At 42.9% G+C, this 18,515-nt stretch overlaps 1 protein-coding gene across 1 annotated transcript in view; it reads right to left on the bottom strand.

Moving 5' to 3' along the window:
• The window catches only part of LOC103255948 (calcium-binding protein 8-like), a gene marked incomplete at its 3' end in the record, with an annotated part of 216,622 nt that extends 198,564 nt beyond the window's left edge, over positions 1–18,058 (bottom strand). Inside the window, exon 1 of the mRNA XM_021710230.1 lies at positions 17,864–18,058. Within this exon, the coding sequence (XP_021565905.1) occupies positions 17,864–17,982 (119 nt within the window). The remainder of the gene's footprint in view (positions 1–17,863) is intronic.
• Positions 18,059–18,515: the final 457 nt, after the last annotated feature.

The following is an 18,515-nucleotide window of genomic DNA, read 5'->3' as shown; positions in this document are numbered from 1 at the left end:
CATTTATGTTTTAGAATTAAATATCTCTCTATTTTCAATTATATACCTCTCTATTTTCGATTACACACCTATTTTCTTACATGCATTAAACAGAATCAAATGTTATAGACTTTTTGCCCTTGAGTAATTATTAATTCGAGTGTTTTGCCATTCCACGTAGTTAGTTTGAATTAATAACTCTCTGGAAAATAAAAATAAGTCAAATAAAATTGATTTTGAAATCTTATCTAAAATATGTTTAAAAACTAGGATTCCCTACTTTTTGGTCTATGGTAGGATCTGTTAGGACTCATGATCTACCTACGTGCTCCTTTATTTTGTATTTTATTTTTCTCTTGCAGTTGAATTAGTGCCAGGTGGCTAGGTATGGCCACTAGAATGTGTGCTAAAATGATATACACCACTTTCAGATCATGGCAATCCGAAGCTGGTGCATCTCCTAGTTTTCTCCTCCCCTGCTATGTACCTTTGGAGGCCCTGTTTTCTCTCTCCATGACACAGCCACATGATAAGAAGCATGTCTCCATCTGTGCCAGACTTCACGGGAGTGACACGTACATTTTATTTGTTAAGCCACAAAGATTTTAGGTTACTATGACATAGTCTGCCCTACTGAATACAGTTTATTCCTATTTTCTCTGATAATATGCCAATTTTTAAAGGATGCCTTAAAGGTTTAAGCCTTAAATCAAGTACATCCCAGTAATGACAATGATTATAGCCACAGTTATGGGGTGCCAGACACTGGGCTGAATATTTTCTATGAATTATCTCAATTAATACAACAGATATACCGGAAAAATCACTCAACCTCTGTAAATAGCACTACACCATTCATTATGTTGTTTAAAAATTCCAACTGACTAAGGCTGCCAATTCCTAGCAATTACCAGCCATTCCCTTGTCTCAATGTTGGTGACACAGTTTTACCTTGAAACTTGTGCAAACACATTTACAAAAATATCCAGCAGAGATCGGACACCACCAATGAGGAATTTTCTTCACAATACTTGAAGGCACTTATTTCAGTCATAGCAGGACCAACTGATATTTTATCTACAAAAGGTTCTGTTAGTAGAAACCCAAGTTGACTGCTGCAGTATGTCTCATTTATTTTAGTCTGTCTACCTACCTATCTACCTACCTATCTGTCCATCCATTCATCTATCCATCCATTCATCCCCTGAGTAACTGTCCATGTTGTTTATCTCTTACCATGACTCTGATGCCAGGACATGGAGACAACAGGAATCAGAAAATCTACATGGCCACCTCCCATGTGCATGAAAATATTTTCTGAGACTGCCAGCATCGTATTCAATTTTCTCTCCCACTCACTCACCTCTGCTTTCTGCTTCACTTCATCACGAGTCTTGCCATGTAAGAAACATAGTATGTCTGATAACATGTGCTGTGGAAGGAAAAATGTTATCAACAGGCATTTATTATTGAAATATAATATGTGAAGAGCATTGTAGATAGAAAGTGAGTTGGAAATAGTGCATATTGTTTTTATTAATTGTATGAATTCTTCAACAGAATCAGGAAATCCAGTAGTCAGAAAAAGAGACAACCCCACAAAGATTCCACAGACAGCCACATGCCAGACGGATACCAGTCAAACTCCACAAGCTGGCAAATACCAAGCTTCAGTGAAAGAGAAAAAGCAAACACGGGAGCTGTGAGAAGACATTGCAACATGCAGGAAGGGAAACAGTATCCACATTGTCCTAATATCTCAAGGAAAGAGCCTATTCCTGAGGATGACATCTTAAGAAACAGAAGTAAATTCTAGAAAGCCTGTCCATGGGATCACCCTAAAGGATGCTGGAAGACATGGCCTTTGTGAGACTGGAGCAGGTTGCTGCAGAGAGAACACACCAAGGTGAAGTGGAAGGAACGACAGGAAAATGAGGAGAGAGGAAAGAAACATCCAGCAGCAAATAAAAATGCACATCGGAGGCAACAAAGACCAGATAATTCATTGAATAATAAACCAAGACTTTGATATAAGAGAAAAACTAGAAGAACTCTCCCAGAATGCAGAAGGAAAATGACAAAGATATAAACATGTTGAGAGATTTGTCTTAAATATGCAGAGCAGGGAATGAAGAAGCAACCTAAGAATTATAGGTGTTTTCAAGAAACAAACCAGAACTATAAAAGAGAGGCAATAATTTTTTTAAAATATTTTTTGAGCTGATTAAAGCATAAGTATGAAACTCAGTGTGGATCACAACTTCATAGCAAAATAGATGAGAAAAGACTCTCGTGTAGATATATGTTAGTAAAAAAAAATTGAAATGTAAGGATGAGGAAAAAAGTCACTGAAACGTATAGGCAAAACAAAACAAAACAAAAATGCAGGCCTCTTTGGGAGGACTCTAAGAAGATTCACAATTGCTAGTGTTGGGCCAGACATGGTCAAGTCTATAATCCCAGCACTTTGGGAGGCTGAGGCAAGAGGATTGCCTAAGTTCAGGGGTTTGAAACCAGCCTGGGCAACTTGGTGAGACCTCGTCTCTACAATAAATAAATAAAAAAAGCCGGGCATAGTAGCACATGACTGTAGTTCCAGCTACTTAGAAGGATGAGGCAGAAGGATCACCTGAGTCCAGCAGGTAGAAGCTGTGGTGGCCGTGAGCATGCCACTGCACTCCAGCCTGGGTGACAACTCAAAAACAAAGCAAGCAAACAAAAAACTGCAAGTGTAGGTGGCAAGCCCTTCAGCTGACTGGAGCTCTGTCCTGCTGTGACCCAGCAATGGCCACATCCACAAAAATGAACAACACTTTTCTGTCAACATCAGAGTTCACAGGAGAAGAGGCATCTCCTTAATGATGAAAGGTGATAAAGGGAGAAAAAATGACAGGCATCAGGCAAGAGTAAAGAGAACCCGTGCACACAGACATATGAGAAACACCTCTGGAGAGTCTGGGAGGCTTAAGTTCCCAAAGAATGAGTGACAGTCTGTCAGAAAAATGCTGCTTGATGACTGTCCTCAGAACTACATTTTTAACTTGAGTCTGTTTCCAGTTGGAATGTGCCCCCCAGAGAGCAGGACCTATGTGACACTGTCTTCACTTCTGTCCCCGGTGACTGGCACAGAAGGTTCTTGTACAACTGCAAGTACGTGACCCCATCCTACCTCCCAGGGGTTGTCCTGGGAAAGGGTAGAGGGGGAATCTTTAGGCTGAAGAGGAGAAAAGCCCTGTCTTAAAATTGGACCCTGCCCAGTGAAGAGGAAAGCGATGAATTCACAGCTTGTTTTCAATCCGTACTGCAGCTAAGGATGGGATTGCAGAGCCGCAGCCCTCTTGTCACATTGTTGTCACAATAACCCCCATTTCTTGTGCATAATTACATTCCTGAGCATGACTTGTGGAAAGATAGAGGCAAAATGTTTTCCCCATTTTGGGCAAGGGACGTTTTATACACATTGTGCTGCTTTTAATAAAATAGTTTTCTCCCTTTATAAGGACTTACACTAAACCGTCTCTGAGGGTTATTCCTTGTCCTTGGAAGGTGAATGTTTGCAAATATGTGCATGCGGCCATGCTCTCTCCAAGATCTACTCCTAGGAGATCAGAAGATCATAGAAAGAACGAAATGCATGTGCTGATTTTAGCAAAAGGTGCTGGAGATGTATAGTTCCAAACATGGAAAAGAAAAAGGCAAAACTCTGGAGACATAAAAAGATCAGTGGTTGCGACGAGTTCAGGAATAAAGGGGAAACATTGAATGGTGAAGCACAGGGTATTTTTTTAGGACGGTAAAACTATTCAGTATGAGCCGGGCTTGATGGCTCAGCCTGTAATCCCACATCTTTGGGAGGCTGAGGTGAGTGGATTGCCTGAGCCCGCGGGTTCGAGAACTGCCTGGGCAGTGAGACCTCATCTCTACAATAAATCAAAAAATTAGCCGGGCGTGGTAGTGCGCACCTGTAGTTCCAGCTATTTGGAAGGCTGAGGCGGAAGGATCGCCGGAGCCCAGCAGGTCGAGGCTGCGGTGGCCGGGAGCGGCCACTGCACTCCAGTCTGGGTGACAGAGTGAGACTCCAACTCAAAAAAAACAAAAAACAAACTATTCAGTATGATAATGTGATTGTAGATATAGGAAAAAATGAAATGAACCTAAAAAAAAGAAAAACAATAATCCCAGACACAGATCTTACACCTTTCATTCAAAGTAATCCAAAATGGTGTGCACCTGTAGTCCTGGCTACTGGGGAGGCTGAGGCAGAAAGAATCACTTTATCCCAAGAGTTTGAGGCTGCTGTGAACCATGACCACAACACTGCATTCCAGCCAAGAGGACAGAGCCAGTCCCTGTCTCCAAAAAAGAAAATAAAAAGTGAAGCAACAGGAACTCTCTTCCTTGCTGGTGAGAATATAGGAAATGACAGTTTGGAAGTCTCTCACAAAGCTAAACATAGTCTAAACAAACAACCTAGTAATCAGGCTCCTAGGTATTTACTCAACTAATCTGAAAACAGTTATCCATACAGAAATATGCACACAAATATTTATACCAGCTTTATTCATAATCACCAAAAACCGCAAGCAACTAAGATGTCCTCCCATAAGTAAATGGATAATAAACTGTAGTGCATTTACAAAATAGAATATTTTTCAGTGACAAAAGGAAATGAGGTTATTAAGCCACAAAAAGACATGGATGGATCTTAAATGCATAAATATTGTGACAGAAACCAATCTGAAAAGGCTATATCCTGTATGGTTCCAAACATACATCATTCTGGAAAAAGCAAAACTATGGAGACATAAAAAGATCAGTGGGTGCAACAAGTTCAGAGAGAAAGAAAAGGATGAGTGGTGAAGAACAGAATTTTTTTCAGACAGTAAAACTATTTACTACAGCACTGTGATTGTAGACATAGGACAATATATACTTGTAAAAGTCCATTGAACTTCAGTACAAAGAGTGAATCTTAATGTTGCAAGTTTTGAAAAATGATTTGGGAGGTCAATGGAATCCCAGGATAGAATGCAGAAAGTGACAAATCAATCTGTATTACAAATGGCAGGAGAAAGGCGCTGACTTAAGTAATTCTGGAGATGAGTGGGGTCTGTAAAACTAAATACAAAAGAACTATCTATCAGCATTCGAGTTAATAAAGTTGTCTCCCATGGGAGTATGGGTTAACAGTTCTGATACCGCTTTCCTTGTGCACTAGACTTAAACAATTAAGTAAGTAGGTGGTGGATGATAGGAGCCAGATTGCTCACTGCTGGAGTGGAGTTTCCAGTAAGCAAAGGGACCATGATCCATAGAGTTGGAGATTTCAGTATATATAAAGTATAAATCTATGTGTGGCTCAACAGACATACATAAATATGTACAGGTGTGTGTATATGTATATATAGAAATATGCATAGATGTATGTATACATACAGGTTAGTATACATACATATATTTCCTTGCTGTGCTACCTGAGGTAACGATAGCCCAGTAGCAACAAGCACACCTAGTGTCCAGATCTTGGTTTCTAATACCATTCTCTAATGAAAGAAACCAGGGCAGGAAACACACAAGATGAGCCTGGAACATCTGATAGTACCAGAAAGTAAGAAAGTGCTCAAAACACAGGAGCCAACAGCTCCCAATGGTCAAGGATGCAACAATTTGAACAACAAAATAAATTAAGTTGTATCGTATTATAACCCAAAGTATAAAAGAAATATTCATGAGCTCATACTTATGTAAATGCATGACTGAAGAAAAGAAAGAAGGAAGGAAGGAGGGAGGGAGGGAGAGAGGGAGGAAATCGTTCATATAGAAGTATTTCAAATAACTCGTATAGGTACTCTACCCTCGTGGAGATGGAACATAACTCCCCTTTCTTAAAAGTGGTCTGTGCACAGTGATTTCCTCTCAAAGAAAACAACATGGAAAAAGGAAAAAGTTGTAACTTTCCCATGTAGAAACATGACAAGCATGACCTCAGCCAGATGTTCAAGGTCAAAATCAACAGTGACAGTCATATTGATAGTATATGCCCTTGATGATATGATTAAAACGACACTTCACCTCTGTGCTCTTTCTCTCCAAAACCCAGAACCTCAGTATGCTTATGAGAAGATCGCCAGATAAGTCCCAATTGAGAGACAGTCTATGATATACCTAGGCAGATATACTCTTCAAAACTGTCAAGGTCATGAAAAATAAGAAAAGTCCAAGAAACTGTCACAGCCAAGAGGAACCTAAGGAGATATGACAATTATATGTACTGTCACCAAGCACAGAATGACACTCACATGGAGTCTCAAAAAAACTGATCTCATAAAGGTAGAGAGTAGAATGGTGGTTACCAGAGCCTTGGGGAGAGGTTGGTCAGTGAGTACAAAGCTATAGTTAGAGAGGGGGAATAAGTTCTTGTGTCCTACTGAATAGTAGGATAACTATAGTTAACCCCATTGTATTGCATATTTCAAAATAGCTAGAAGAAAGGATTTTGAGTGTTCTCACCACAAAGAAATAATAAATGTTCGAAGTGATGAAAATGTTAATTACCCTGATTTGATCATTAGACATGATGAAAATGTTAATTACCCTGATTTGATCATTAGACATGATGAAAATGTTAATTACCCTGATTTGATCATTAGACAATGTACACATGTATCAAAACATTACCCTGCAACCCATAAATATGTACTATTATGATGTGTCCATTAAAAATAAAATAAAACGATTTCAAAAGAGCATATCCTCCCATCTCCCCCAAAGTACACTTCCCAACTCCTGTCCTACCTGGACATCCTCTCAAAACTCACAGGAAGCAAAGCAGAATGCAAAATTAAAACAAAAAAAGATTGTCATATCCTGAATGAGATCTGGAAACAGATGAAGATGAAGAATATTAAGTAAAGATATAAGGAAACTTTAAAGTATGAATCTTAATGAATAATAGTGTATCATACTGGTTCATTAACTGTAACACATGTGTCATACTTATGCTAATGGGGAAGGCTGGGTGTTGGGCATACAGGAACTCTCTGTACTATCTTCACAATTTTCCTGCAAATCCAAAACTGTTCTAAAAAGCAAAGTTTATTTTTTAAAAATTTGGTCTCATATTGTCTCCCCCATCTGTGGCCTCTCCCTAAAAGATGGCCAAAAAATGTGTAAAAGGAGAGCATCAAGGCTTCTACATCCTTCGTGCTGATCTTAAGTGCATGCCAGCAGACACCTGTTGGTCCTCCCAAGTGATGTGTCTTGACACCTGGTCACGGGTGTCCTGCTGGCCTCCAGTCTTGACATTTAGAACAGATGGATGTGGGTTCTTACGGCTTGTGTAATGCTTTTTTGGAGCTCTGGGATCTACCCTGACTCGGCTTCCTTTCAGATCTGTGTGGATGCAGAGGTCCAGGCTGGCCTAGCAGGCTATATCTGTCCTCTGTTCTGGGGACACCCTGGCATCCAGCTCTTCATTCAGTGTATCTGCCGCCCAGTAACTGAGTGATACTCAGGGGAGCTGCCCTGTTCCACTCTCCACCCATTTAACTCGACTTGGAGCAGGTGATCTGCCTGGTGGGCTCCCAAGGTCTCCATACTGGGGTGAGGCAGGAGCCCCTGTCCCTGGTGCCCATCTCATCCAACTCCTGGGAAGCAAGCCCAGAGACATGAAAGCAGGAAATCCTTCTTGTTCTCTGACCTCTTTACCATTCTCCCCTCCAATTTTTGACCAGACAATGGATAGATGTTTCCTTGACTTCTCCTGTGTCATATTCTCCTTCTTCCTGGCTCTAACCTCAAAGTTAAGCCTTAGAGGTGATCACAGGCATCTCTTTTCCACTAAGAACATAATTCAGAGATCTGAGTCTTCTCTGTTAGATTTTAATTTTGTAAGTTTTCTCTGCCCATGAAGCTTGACTTTTAAGTCCAATGTCTCCCTAAGAAGTCAAATAACTGATGGCTGCACAGGGGCAAAAAGTCTCTTGACTTGGGCTCAGGTTGCAATCAGATATCAATTAAAGGGGAGAACTAGCATGAACCAGTTTAATATTTGCCAAAATATTATTTTGATGGCCTACTGCTGGGTTGTTGAGTTCTGTGGACTGACCGGGTGGGAGGAGAAGTCAGAGGGAGATCAGTCCTATAGTAGGGGACGCAGTCTCCCAAAGAAGCCTGGACATTTGTCCTGGGAAGTCCTGAAGAAGAAACACTGGCTGTAAAATGAGAAGGCAGGGCTTCACTGAGGCAGTGAAACATGGCTAAGAAACCCACCTGCCAGGAAACCGAAGAGAGAACTCAGGAGTCCATGAATTTGAGAGGGAAAGAATATATCTTTATTTTCATTGACCCCTAAATTAAATCTGACATGTTCTTCAATTATGAATGCAAGCCATGAGGCACAATGGAATTAGCAATACCTGTGACATCGCCACTGATTTTTTTCTTATCACGTTATAGTTGTCCCAATTATTTGGAAATGTTGTTTACACCTACCACTACAGTACTTCAAAATTGTGATAGTTATTATACCCACTGATAGATCTTATTTAGTGCATCAACAAAGAAGCACATGTATTATTATACCACACATTTGTTTTGTTTAATATTTCTGATACTGTATTTAAATATAATTGATTTCCTTTGTTGTTACCTCAAGTATTCTATTTTATGCGTTTTCAGAACATAATTCACAGGCCTTGCAAGACTGCTGGAGAGATCCATGCATCAAAAGTACCCTTAAAATATTTTTTTTCTGACTCCAAGAAGATTTCTTTGTATATCATAATTTTTTCCTGCATTGAAATTCCCCAGTTAGTCCCAAGCCTTCAGTAAAATCTGATTTATATACATCTGCCGTGCATTAATGGAGTTGCAAGAATTGAGAGAGGGTGAAGTAAAGGATGTTTCTCCCTCCCAACCCACCTCCCAACCCCAGAGGCTGGTGACTTGGTAGCTGTCACATATTAAAAGAAGACTGTCGTTCCAGAGTCCCAGGGTCCCAGGTGAGAATCTTGAGTGAAAGTGCAGAGGCTGAGGTGGTACTAAGCCTGGTTATGTTAGGATAGCACAAAGGGACAAACATTCTTTAAACATAATCATGTTCAGAGATATCCACAGGATTCTCAGGTCACTGGGAAGGCATCTTATCTTGACTTCCCCCAGAATTTTACTCTCGCATGTCACCCAGCAGCAATCCAGAAGAACCTAAAAAAGATGCATTGCCAGAAGAAGATGGCAAAAGGATCCAGAATGATGAAGAAAAAACGTGGAAGTATTAGAATATGGCTTCCAAATTCTTTGCACTTCCTCCCATTGATATGTGGTGTCTACACCTGCACCCACTGAATCTAGGGAGATTTGTAGTGCTTTGACCACTAGAATATGGCAGGAGTGATGCTTATAAGGTTAAGCCCTAAAAGGCCAACCAGATTCCATCTGGTCTTGTTGGAAGGCTCATCAATGGATGTTCTCTTTGAGAATGCTCTTTAGAACCCAGATGCCAAGCTGTCAGAAACACATGCCTCATGGAGAAGCCATATGTAGATGCTCCCAGCAGAGCTATTGCTTGAACCATCCCATCCCTGATACCAGACATTTGTTGGTTTATGCCCCTGAGTTTGAGGTGATTTATGACAAAGCAATAGTAATTGGACTAAGATAAAACAAGAGATCCAGGAGAAAGAGGCTTCTGTGATGGTCACATGGGTGATGGGTGACGCTCTGGACTTTGCTACGAGGGAAAAGACTGAGGGAGGGCCATCAAGTAGAACAGGACTGAGGGGCCACTTATGTCTCTCCAGCACCCTTTGTACCCTGTGATGAGTAGTAATGACTCTTACCCAGGGAGGTTCTGTTTTATACAGTCTTCTGTTAACAAGACTATTTAGGAAATGGACTCCACTAACTTATCCCGCCCTCATTCCACTTTCTCAATAGGAGCAAAATGCTCAAATTAAAATTTGGCACAAGCACAAGGAGTGTGTTACATGAATTTAATCTGGCTCAATGATTCTAAATATATCCATAAAAGAGTTTTTGATGATAGAGAATTACGGGGTCATAGCCCCAAACAGCCCGAACACAAGCAAGAAACCCACCTTTGAAATTCACCATTTTTGTCTTAAAAACTAACATCCTACACCACAGCATATCAAGTTTTGTTTTAAAAGTACAATGTCTCTAGCTGGGCTCGGTGGCTCAGCCTGTAATCCCGCGCCTTTGGGAGGCTGAGGTGAGTGAATTGCCTGAGCCCGCGGGTTCAAGACCCGCCTAGGCAGGCGAGACCTCATCTCTACAATAAATCAAAAAATTAGCCGGGCGTGGTAGCGCGCGCCTGTAGTTCCAGCTACTTGGAAGGCTGAGGCGGAAGGATCGCCGGAGCCCAGCAGGTCAAGGCTGCGGTGGCCGGGAGCGGCCACTGCACTCCAGTCTTGGCGACAGAGTGAGACTCCAACTAAAATAAAATAAAATAAAAGTACAATGTCTCAAATTACCTGTCAAGAGGTGAAGTAGACATTGCATGAACACGTACCCTGTGTGTCCTCTGATGTCCGATATGATCTGTCTCACTGCTGGGTCCCCCAGTGCAAGTTCAGAAGGACAAGCATCAGAATCGTGATGCCCCAAAGCCCTTCCAAAGAAATCTGGTGCCTAGGGGCTGACCAATTGGAGCACTTTTAGAGAAATGCATATTAACATTGATGTCAATCATTAATTTGTCACATGTTTGATTACAAGAATCACATTGAAGTAAATGAAGTCTGAGTGAAAGAAAGATTTCCAAGACATTGAGTCAGAGAATCTCCAGGAAGGTGAAAGAATGGCCAAAATTTATTAACTAAAATTATTTGCAGTATTTACTGTGGAGTCCAGAAATTACACTCTGGCTGTGTATATAGAATTTTTTCTTCATGAAGACTGTTCTCTTATGTCTATGCCCTCTCACTTCCTCAGGGGCATCACTCCATTAATTATCACCTTCCAGCACTTGCTCTCTGTTCCCTCCATCCCCTCCACCCTGGCGTCCCCTGTTCTCAAAAGTCCTTCCCTTAGGTGAATTGGCACAATGGTTCTAGAGAGCAATTTGGCAAAATCTAGCAAAAGAAAAAATGTACATGTTTTGACCCAGATGTTTTGCTCCTAGAAAATCTACCTTTAGATATGCTTGCACAAGTTCACAAGGATAAATGTTGTTCATAAAAGGATGTTCATTGTAGTGCTGCTTATGAGAGCACAAACAGACATCTGAAGGGGATTTGTGAAATGAATCACAGCAAAATAGAAAAGGATGCTGCTAATTCAGAGCGGAGAAAAAAAGTTGTAGAGCAATGTGGTCACATTCGTAATAATAAAGTATGCATATTTGGATGTTTATGTGCTTATTTATTCTAAGTGTATTGCACAACTTCAGGGGGGTACCATTTACATTCTATTCTTGTCTTATAAGGGAATGGTAGGTATGATATGAAACTATACATCTGTTTGTTTTCATGTGTATGTCCTTGATGTGCTTGTAGGCACACCCTGAACTTGTATATATCCTAATACATAAACTCTGTGGTGAGTACCCATTCATCCTTCCCATGATCCTGTAAACTGCATGAGAAAAGGGATTATTCATCTCTTGATCCCTAACATCCTGCATAGAGCCTGGCACATCAATAAATGGTACCTGAATAAAGAAGGTATGACATTCATTGGACCTAGAATATATCAGTTATCTATTATTTGCATTGACCTGAGAACTAGGCATGTCTCCAGGAGAGTCAGTTTCTAGGCACACATACATCACACACACACACACACACACACACACACACACACACACTCATACCCAGTGTTCCAGGCTCAAACTGTGTTTGGAAAAATTGAGTTAAACAAAGAAAAACCATCATCTGTGCTGGAACGCATCTCTAAGATTTTAATATGCAATGACATTCTCCAAGATATAAATATAGTATGGGACATCATTCGAATTTTACCGACCATGAAGCACCTTTAGAGGAATATTTACTTACATTGATGTTCTGAGGATCATTAATCTGTAACATGCTGTGTTAGAAGAATCACAAAGGGAGTAAATGGATCCTGGGCGAAAGGAGGATTTCTAAGAGATTGGGTCAGAGACTCTCCAGGATGGGAGTAACTGCAAGTTTCTTACCTAAGATCATTTGAAATTCCAGTTAGACAGCTGAAACTGAGAAGGAAAGGGAAAGGGAAAAGCTTTAGTCACTGGAAAGAGTGGACAAAGGTCACTTGCTGGACTGATGTTGTGGCAGCAAAGACCTCCCTCACCAGGAATCCTGGGGTCCTGATGGGGTTGTCGGGGAAGGAGCCCCGGAAGCAGATTTCCAGGTCCTGCCTGAAAACTTTTGATTTAGTCAGTAAGCAAAAATACGCAAACATATTTTTTAAAAACTCACCAGATAAATTCTGATGATGAGCTAACTTTTGAACTGGCCATCACCTGGCATTCCCCTCCTACTCTCGAGCCCTAGCTCCCTCCTGAATCTGATCTATGGACTAATGGGGGCAGAGGCTACATTATGTGAGGTAAGGGTGAGAAGGAAATGGAAGGTGGAGAACAGGGCTAGTGAAGGCAAATTTTCCAAGAAGTTTAAAGAAAATAACATCGTTTTTTCTTTTTTAAATAAGGTGGATGACATTAGAACAAATGTTTACACTTAGAGGAGAAGAAAAGAGGTTGGAAAATAGAATGGAGGAGATGTAATTGGTGGAATAAGGGTCCTGAAGAGATTGTGGCCAGATGAATATCTGATCATATGTGGCACGTGGTCCTTGGACTGGTGGAGAGACCCTCTTTCAGTCTGATGGGCAGAAAAGGGCAGAGATGGACAGGGATACAGAAACAGTGACAGAGAGATAGGGAGGGAATTGAAGATGTTTCTGCCTGGGGTCTTTGTTTTATTTGTGAGTGAGGAAGTGACAGCATTCTTAGAAGAATGAGTCAGGCTTGAAGTAGAAGAACTACTGACTCACACTGAGGACCTGGTTGGGGTGGAAGGTTATGAGTACGTAGGCTCATCTATCGATGTCCAACATCCGTGTAGGATTTTTTTTCAGAATGCTCCACATCCTGAAATAGGAATAGCAACAGAAAATAGCTGTTGACGAGGTTGTCACAGAGAAAAGTATTGCAGCATGCACTCTCAGAGATGCCGTGTTCTAGGGAATGACATGATCGAGGTTGAGGCCACAGGTGTGTGAAGATCAAGAGGAAAGGAAGTCACTGGAGTTGAAATTGAGGCAACATGAGGTAAGAATGTTACCTGGCCGTTCCCATTTTCATTTATCTCTGTGGTATGAAATCAGGACTCAGGGCAGATGTAAGACTGGAAAAGTTGCTAAGGTTATTCCAGGAGTGTAGGGGTGACTGGAAGGAAAGCTGGTAATGGCACCAAGGAGAGGTAGGAGATGAGTTTGCTCCCCAGTGTAGCAAAGATTTTTGCACAACTGTAAGGAACCAGGATATGAAGTCCTACAAGTAAAGATATTTACATGAAGATCTCGCTGCTCCTCTCAGGGATCCTGGAGGACCTTCACACATGCACACACACACACACACACACACACACACACACACACACACACACACCTTTTCCAACCTAAGTGGGTCCTCTTTTCTGTTTTAAGTACTGGCATTCCCTATAAAACTGATTTTAGAAAAGTTTTTATCTAAGTAAAAGATGTTGAACACCACAGGTCAGAAACAATCCTTCCATTACAAGCCACAGATGAGCCCAGGTGAGTTGATGGAGGGACCCATTGCTTCATCCTGCTAGAGTGCCATGTGGTACACACTCTCCCCTAAGACACAACTTCTGAAGTTAATACTCCGCAAAGAGTATTGGAAGGGGTAACAAGCTCAGGACTGCTAAGGTCTAGCAGGACAGAGATTTGCAGGGAGGGAGGAGTATTAGCCAGAATGAGGTCATGGAAGTCCCTAGACACTTGTTAGGGACAGAGAGGAGAAACATGAGGAAGAGAAGTGAGGATGAACAGGCAAGGGGGACTCTAGCTGATGACTCTAATTTCTAGAGAGATCCGCTCAGCATCCAGGCAATAAAGGTTGAGTTTCTTCAGCCTCTCGCTGTGTAGGACTTTAAGTCATGGAAGAGTTTATGGACCCTGCTTATGTAGAGACATTTTTTATAAGCTATTCAGAGCAGGGGTGGGAGGGAGAAATAGAGAGAAAAAAAAAACTCCCTTTGAGTCTTCATTGCTTTCAGACTCAGCAATTTAATGAGTCATGCATTCTAAATCCTTGCTTTGTCTACATGTTTTTATTACAAAATACTAAAAAACACTTTGTTTGGAACATGGGTTATTTTTAGATCATATATCAATAGTGCGCATTCATTTCTCCCCATATGAGGAACTCTTCCTTCGGATAGGGCTGGAGCAGCCACCACAGTAGTCGGGTTGTTTACTTAGCTGTTGTTTGTTGAAGCTACCTGGAGATTCTCTTGTAGATAGCATCATGGCCCTACTGGTTGTCCATGAGTCAGTTCCAGACCTGGTCCAAAGCGCCCCAGATCATAGTCTGGATGAAAGGGGAAGAATATCCTTTCAGACCTCCAGGTCAAGGAGCCAGGACAGGTTAGAAACAAGCAAAGACTTCATTGCTTTGCTCCCTTGTGAGATTCTTGAGGAAAAGGAGCAGAAGAGAAGGAAGTCCCCTCTATAGGTTATCTTCCTCAGATACATTGAAAGCCTGTCCACACCTTAACCAAGATGGGAACGGCCAGTCTGGGGAATTCTTCTGCAATGGTATAGGCTGACAAGTAGGAGGAGAATGAACTGAGAGGAAGGCTGGAGGTGGGGAGGGTGGAATCCTACCTCTCCCATCCCTGTCTTTTGTATGCAATCTCCTTCTCCATACTCCACTGCAGCATCTCCAACCAGTTCTGTCTACCCCGCTGCTTTTGTTCCACTAGTCATGGTTCACTGATTTGGGTCTCATGGGGACAACCTTCTTCAAAGATTTCAACTTAGATAGCAACCACCTTACCAGCACCTCATGGAGGGCCAACTAACTTCAAGAACGGGATGTAAAACCAACATCTCAAGGAACTGGGATGACGAGGTCCCCACTTCTCTGGCCATTATCCTGCCCCATTTTCCATCTACCTGTTTATAGTGGCAGCAGCCAAGTTCAAACACCTGGCCCTCCTCCCTAGAGCACTGTTGACCTGAGCAGGAGTGGGCAGCAATTCACTCATTTTCCAGGGGATTGAGGACTGAGACCATACTGATTCTCTATTGAGGCTGGCTGTTAAACGAAGAAGTATTTGATGGAGATCATTTCTATATGGACAGAGAAAGCAGAGAGACATAGCTTTCTCCGTCTAGGCCCTCGTTTCACTCATTGCTAAGGCCCAACTTCATCTTTAAGCCTTGGATTCCACAAGACCCCCTGGGCCCACACCTAAAATGTTTCACTTTTTACTTCCAAGAGTTCTACTAGACCTCTGTCCCCTGCAAACAAAATGGGGATGTGAATGCGATCTGGGGGCGGGGGGGGAAGATGGGAAACATCAGGGAATTCTTCCCTACTTTCTAATTTTGCCTACCCTGCCCAGGTCATGCATAACCACTCAGACCATCGCAGTCTGTAAGTAGTGGTGGCTCTTTTTTGAGAGTGGCTTGGGGTCTGTGGAGGGCCCTGATGGGCTGTAGGCAGCCCCAACCCCTGGGCTCTGCTTTACTTGAAATAACTGAAGCCAAATAACTGAAGGGCAGGAAACAATGCACTCGGAGAGGCATTGCTGCTGGAACCCGAGGTGAGAGTTTGTTCCACTGGGCTGTGCTCCCCCTCCCCTCCATGTCCGACTCCCTGTTGCTGAGACCTTGGCCACAGAACTCCCGCCCGTGGTCCTACCTCATTCTTCTGCCTTTTAGGTGTCTCTCTCTGCCCATCACACAAAGAAATCTCACAGAATGTGTGATTATGTCCCTAAGGAAGGAATAAACAAAGGTGTGTTAATCGTGAGTGTGTGTTTGTGTGTGTGCAAGTGTGTGTGTAATGAGAGCCAACCAGGAAGTCCAGACACACTCAGCTTTGTGATCCAGAAAAAGTTAGTGGTCACCCCTAAAGGAGGAAGTGAAGCTTTGCAAGAAACTGACTTTGGGGGCCATTACTGTCCCTCAGAGACAGAGGAGACTACGCTACCTAATTCACGCTGCTCACAGCTCTGGCCAAAAACTAAATCCCCAACACTCAGGAAGAAATGGAGAAACGTAACATAGGAGGATGTCAAGCAAAACGGATCTTCCTGACTTTATCAAAGATTTCTTTGTCTGTTTACTATGTGAAATCTTTATCTCTACAAAGGCAGACAAATGTCCTTTCCCCCTGCAGAATCAGCCGTACTTGTCATCTGCCTCAGTCCCCATTAGGACTTATAGAAACATGTCTTTGCCTCAATCCTTCCTTCCTTCCCTCAATATGCCTTTCCTTTATCTAGAGCAAGTGCTCAGTATTCTACCAGACATCCCAGGCTGGGGAAAGTCCAACCAGGAATTTTACCCTTGGACTGCACCATGCCTGCCGTGGGGTTTGTCACCTGGAAGGGATCAGTTGGGATGGGAAGACCCTCCCAGGATGTCCTCTGACCCCGTCCAACCCTCCTGAACAGCACCTCGCCCTGAGTCTGCCCTTTCACATTCGCTATTTCCACCCTCACAGTGCTCTCTTCCAGACCTTTCCTCAGAGTCCATAAGAAAGGCTCACCTGCAGGTTGGCATGCCCTTTTCCAGAGGTCTTGTCAGCTCCCACCCTTGACTTCCCAAGCAATGAGTTGTGTTGGAGAAGGTTCTGTGTAGAGTCTTGTAGCATCTTGTCCCTAGGCCCTGCAGTCTAGCTCCCTGCTTCTGGGAGAAATTACTAAAAATCAAGAACTTTAGTCACCAAAAATAATTCCACATCCGTTTTCCCGCCCCCCATAAGTCTAACTCTAAACTCACTGCACTTGCCATAAATGCTTCCAGCCACCACTGGGAACTGGTGGCAGATAAGGCTAGATATCTCATTCTCAACAGACTTGGGAAGACAATTTCAAAACATACTCATTTATAGGACTCACCACAGACCAATTCCTTGATGCCAGCATCACACAGATCAAAATTTCCTTCTATATAAAACCACCCAGAGTTGAAATTCCTCTTGTGTTTTTACAGCCATGAGAGTCTCCAAGGAAAAGAAAAAGAGCAAGATCAAAAACCCAGGGAAGCCTTTGGCCCAGTAGTGTATAAACCCCTTCACCCTGAACTGACCCCCTCATCAACGAGCAGGGAGAGGCAGGGTAGCTAAGCGGTTAAGGACATAAGTTTTGGATTCAGAGAGACTTAAATAGGAATCCCAGGGTTGCCTCCGATTGTGAGGTCTGGGGCAAGTTCCTTAACGTGTGTCTTACTTTCCTCCCGTAGAAATGGACTTAATAACACCCTTATCGAGCTATTCGCAGATTAATTGAAATTATCTATGCAAAGTCCCCATCTCCATGCCGCTGCAAGTCTGCACTCTGTCAGCTGTATCTGTTGTTCCATTTAACAGCAAACAACCCCCCTCCCCACCGATCGGTGTTTGCTAGTGTCAGTTTGCAAACCCATCCCCTCAACCCATCCATGCATCTCAACTATAATCAATGGAAGCCTGTCAGGCTCAAGAAATAACAGGATAAAATCTCTGTACCCAGTGGACACAGATCATCCTCTAGAAATCCCTCCCAGGTGTGTTTTCCATAGAGCCTCCTCTCCACCCCGGACAGACACCCAGCAGCAAAGGCTCCCAGACCCCACACCACCCCCTACCTGAGGGTTGCAAAACAATTTAGGTCCTGGGGTTTGGGGGAAGAAGACTTGCCAGGTGGGGAAGTCGGGTGCCTGGCTCCTGGGCGGCTCCTCTCCCCCTCCGGGGGCTCCTTGCTTCCCCTTTTTCTCATTTTCGGGCTTCCCCTCTCCGGGTTGCTCGGGCAGTCGCATCAGGGGTCCAGGGCGATGTTCTCAGAAAGATTTGGGAGCACATCAAAGGAACGTCAGCGAAGACACTGAGACTCTGCAAGGAGTTGACAGAAACTTACTGCCTGCACAGCGCTGGGTGATTATTTTCTCAAAGTCAGTCGCCTAAATAATTCACACCCTCCCTTCCGTGTTTACACAGGACAATGGTAGAAACACAATCCTGGCACAAGAAATATAATTACAGTCGTGACAGATGTTTAGTTATTAATAAGGCCTCAATGTCACCAGAGGGTATTACACAGCAAACCAATAATGCACTTCTGGAACCAACCTTAATATTTACAGGTACTTTTCCACTCGCACTCCCCGTGGGCTTTGCTGGCGTATGAGCAATGTGGAGAGAGCTACAGCCGCCAACGTGATTGCAACACGCAACAAAGCCCAGCACCTCACCCGCATCATTTGTTTTCTTGCCACTGACATCAAGAAAAGTCACAGAAGCCGGGCTCGGTGGCTCAGCCTGTAATCCCAGCACTTTGGGAGGCTGAGGTGAG

Source organism: Carlito syrichta, unplaced genomic scaffold (genome assembly GCF_000164805.1).
Source record: "Carlito syrichta isolate Samal-C Ts95f unplaced genomic scaffold, Tarsius_syrichta-2.0.1 Scaffold76136, whole genome shotgun sequence".
Taxonomy (NCBI): Eukaryota; Metazoa; Chordata; class Mammalia; order Primates; family Tarsiidae; genus Carlito; species Carlito syrichta.
Note: the sequence above shows the minus strand (reverse complement) of the source record. Positions and strands in the feature narration are given on the sequence as shown.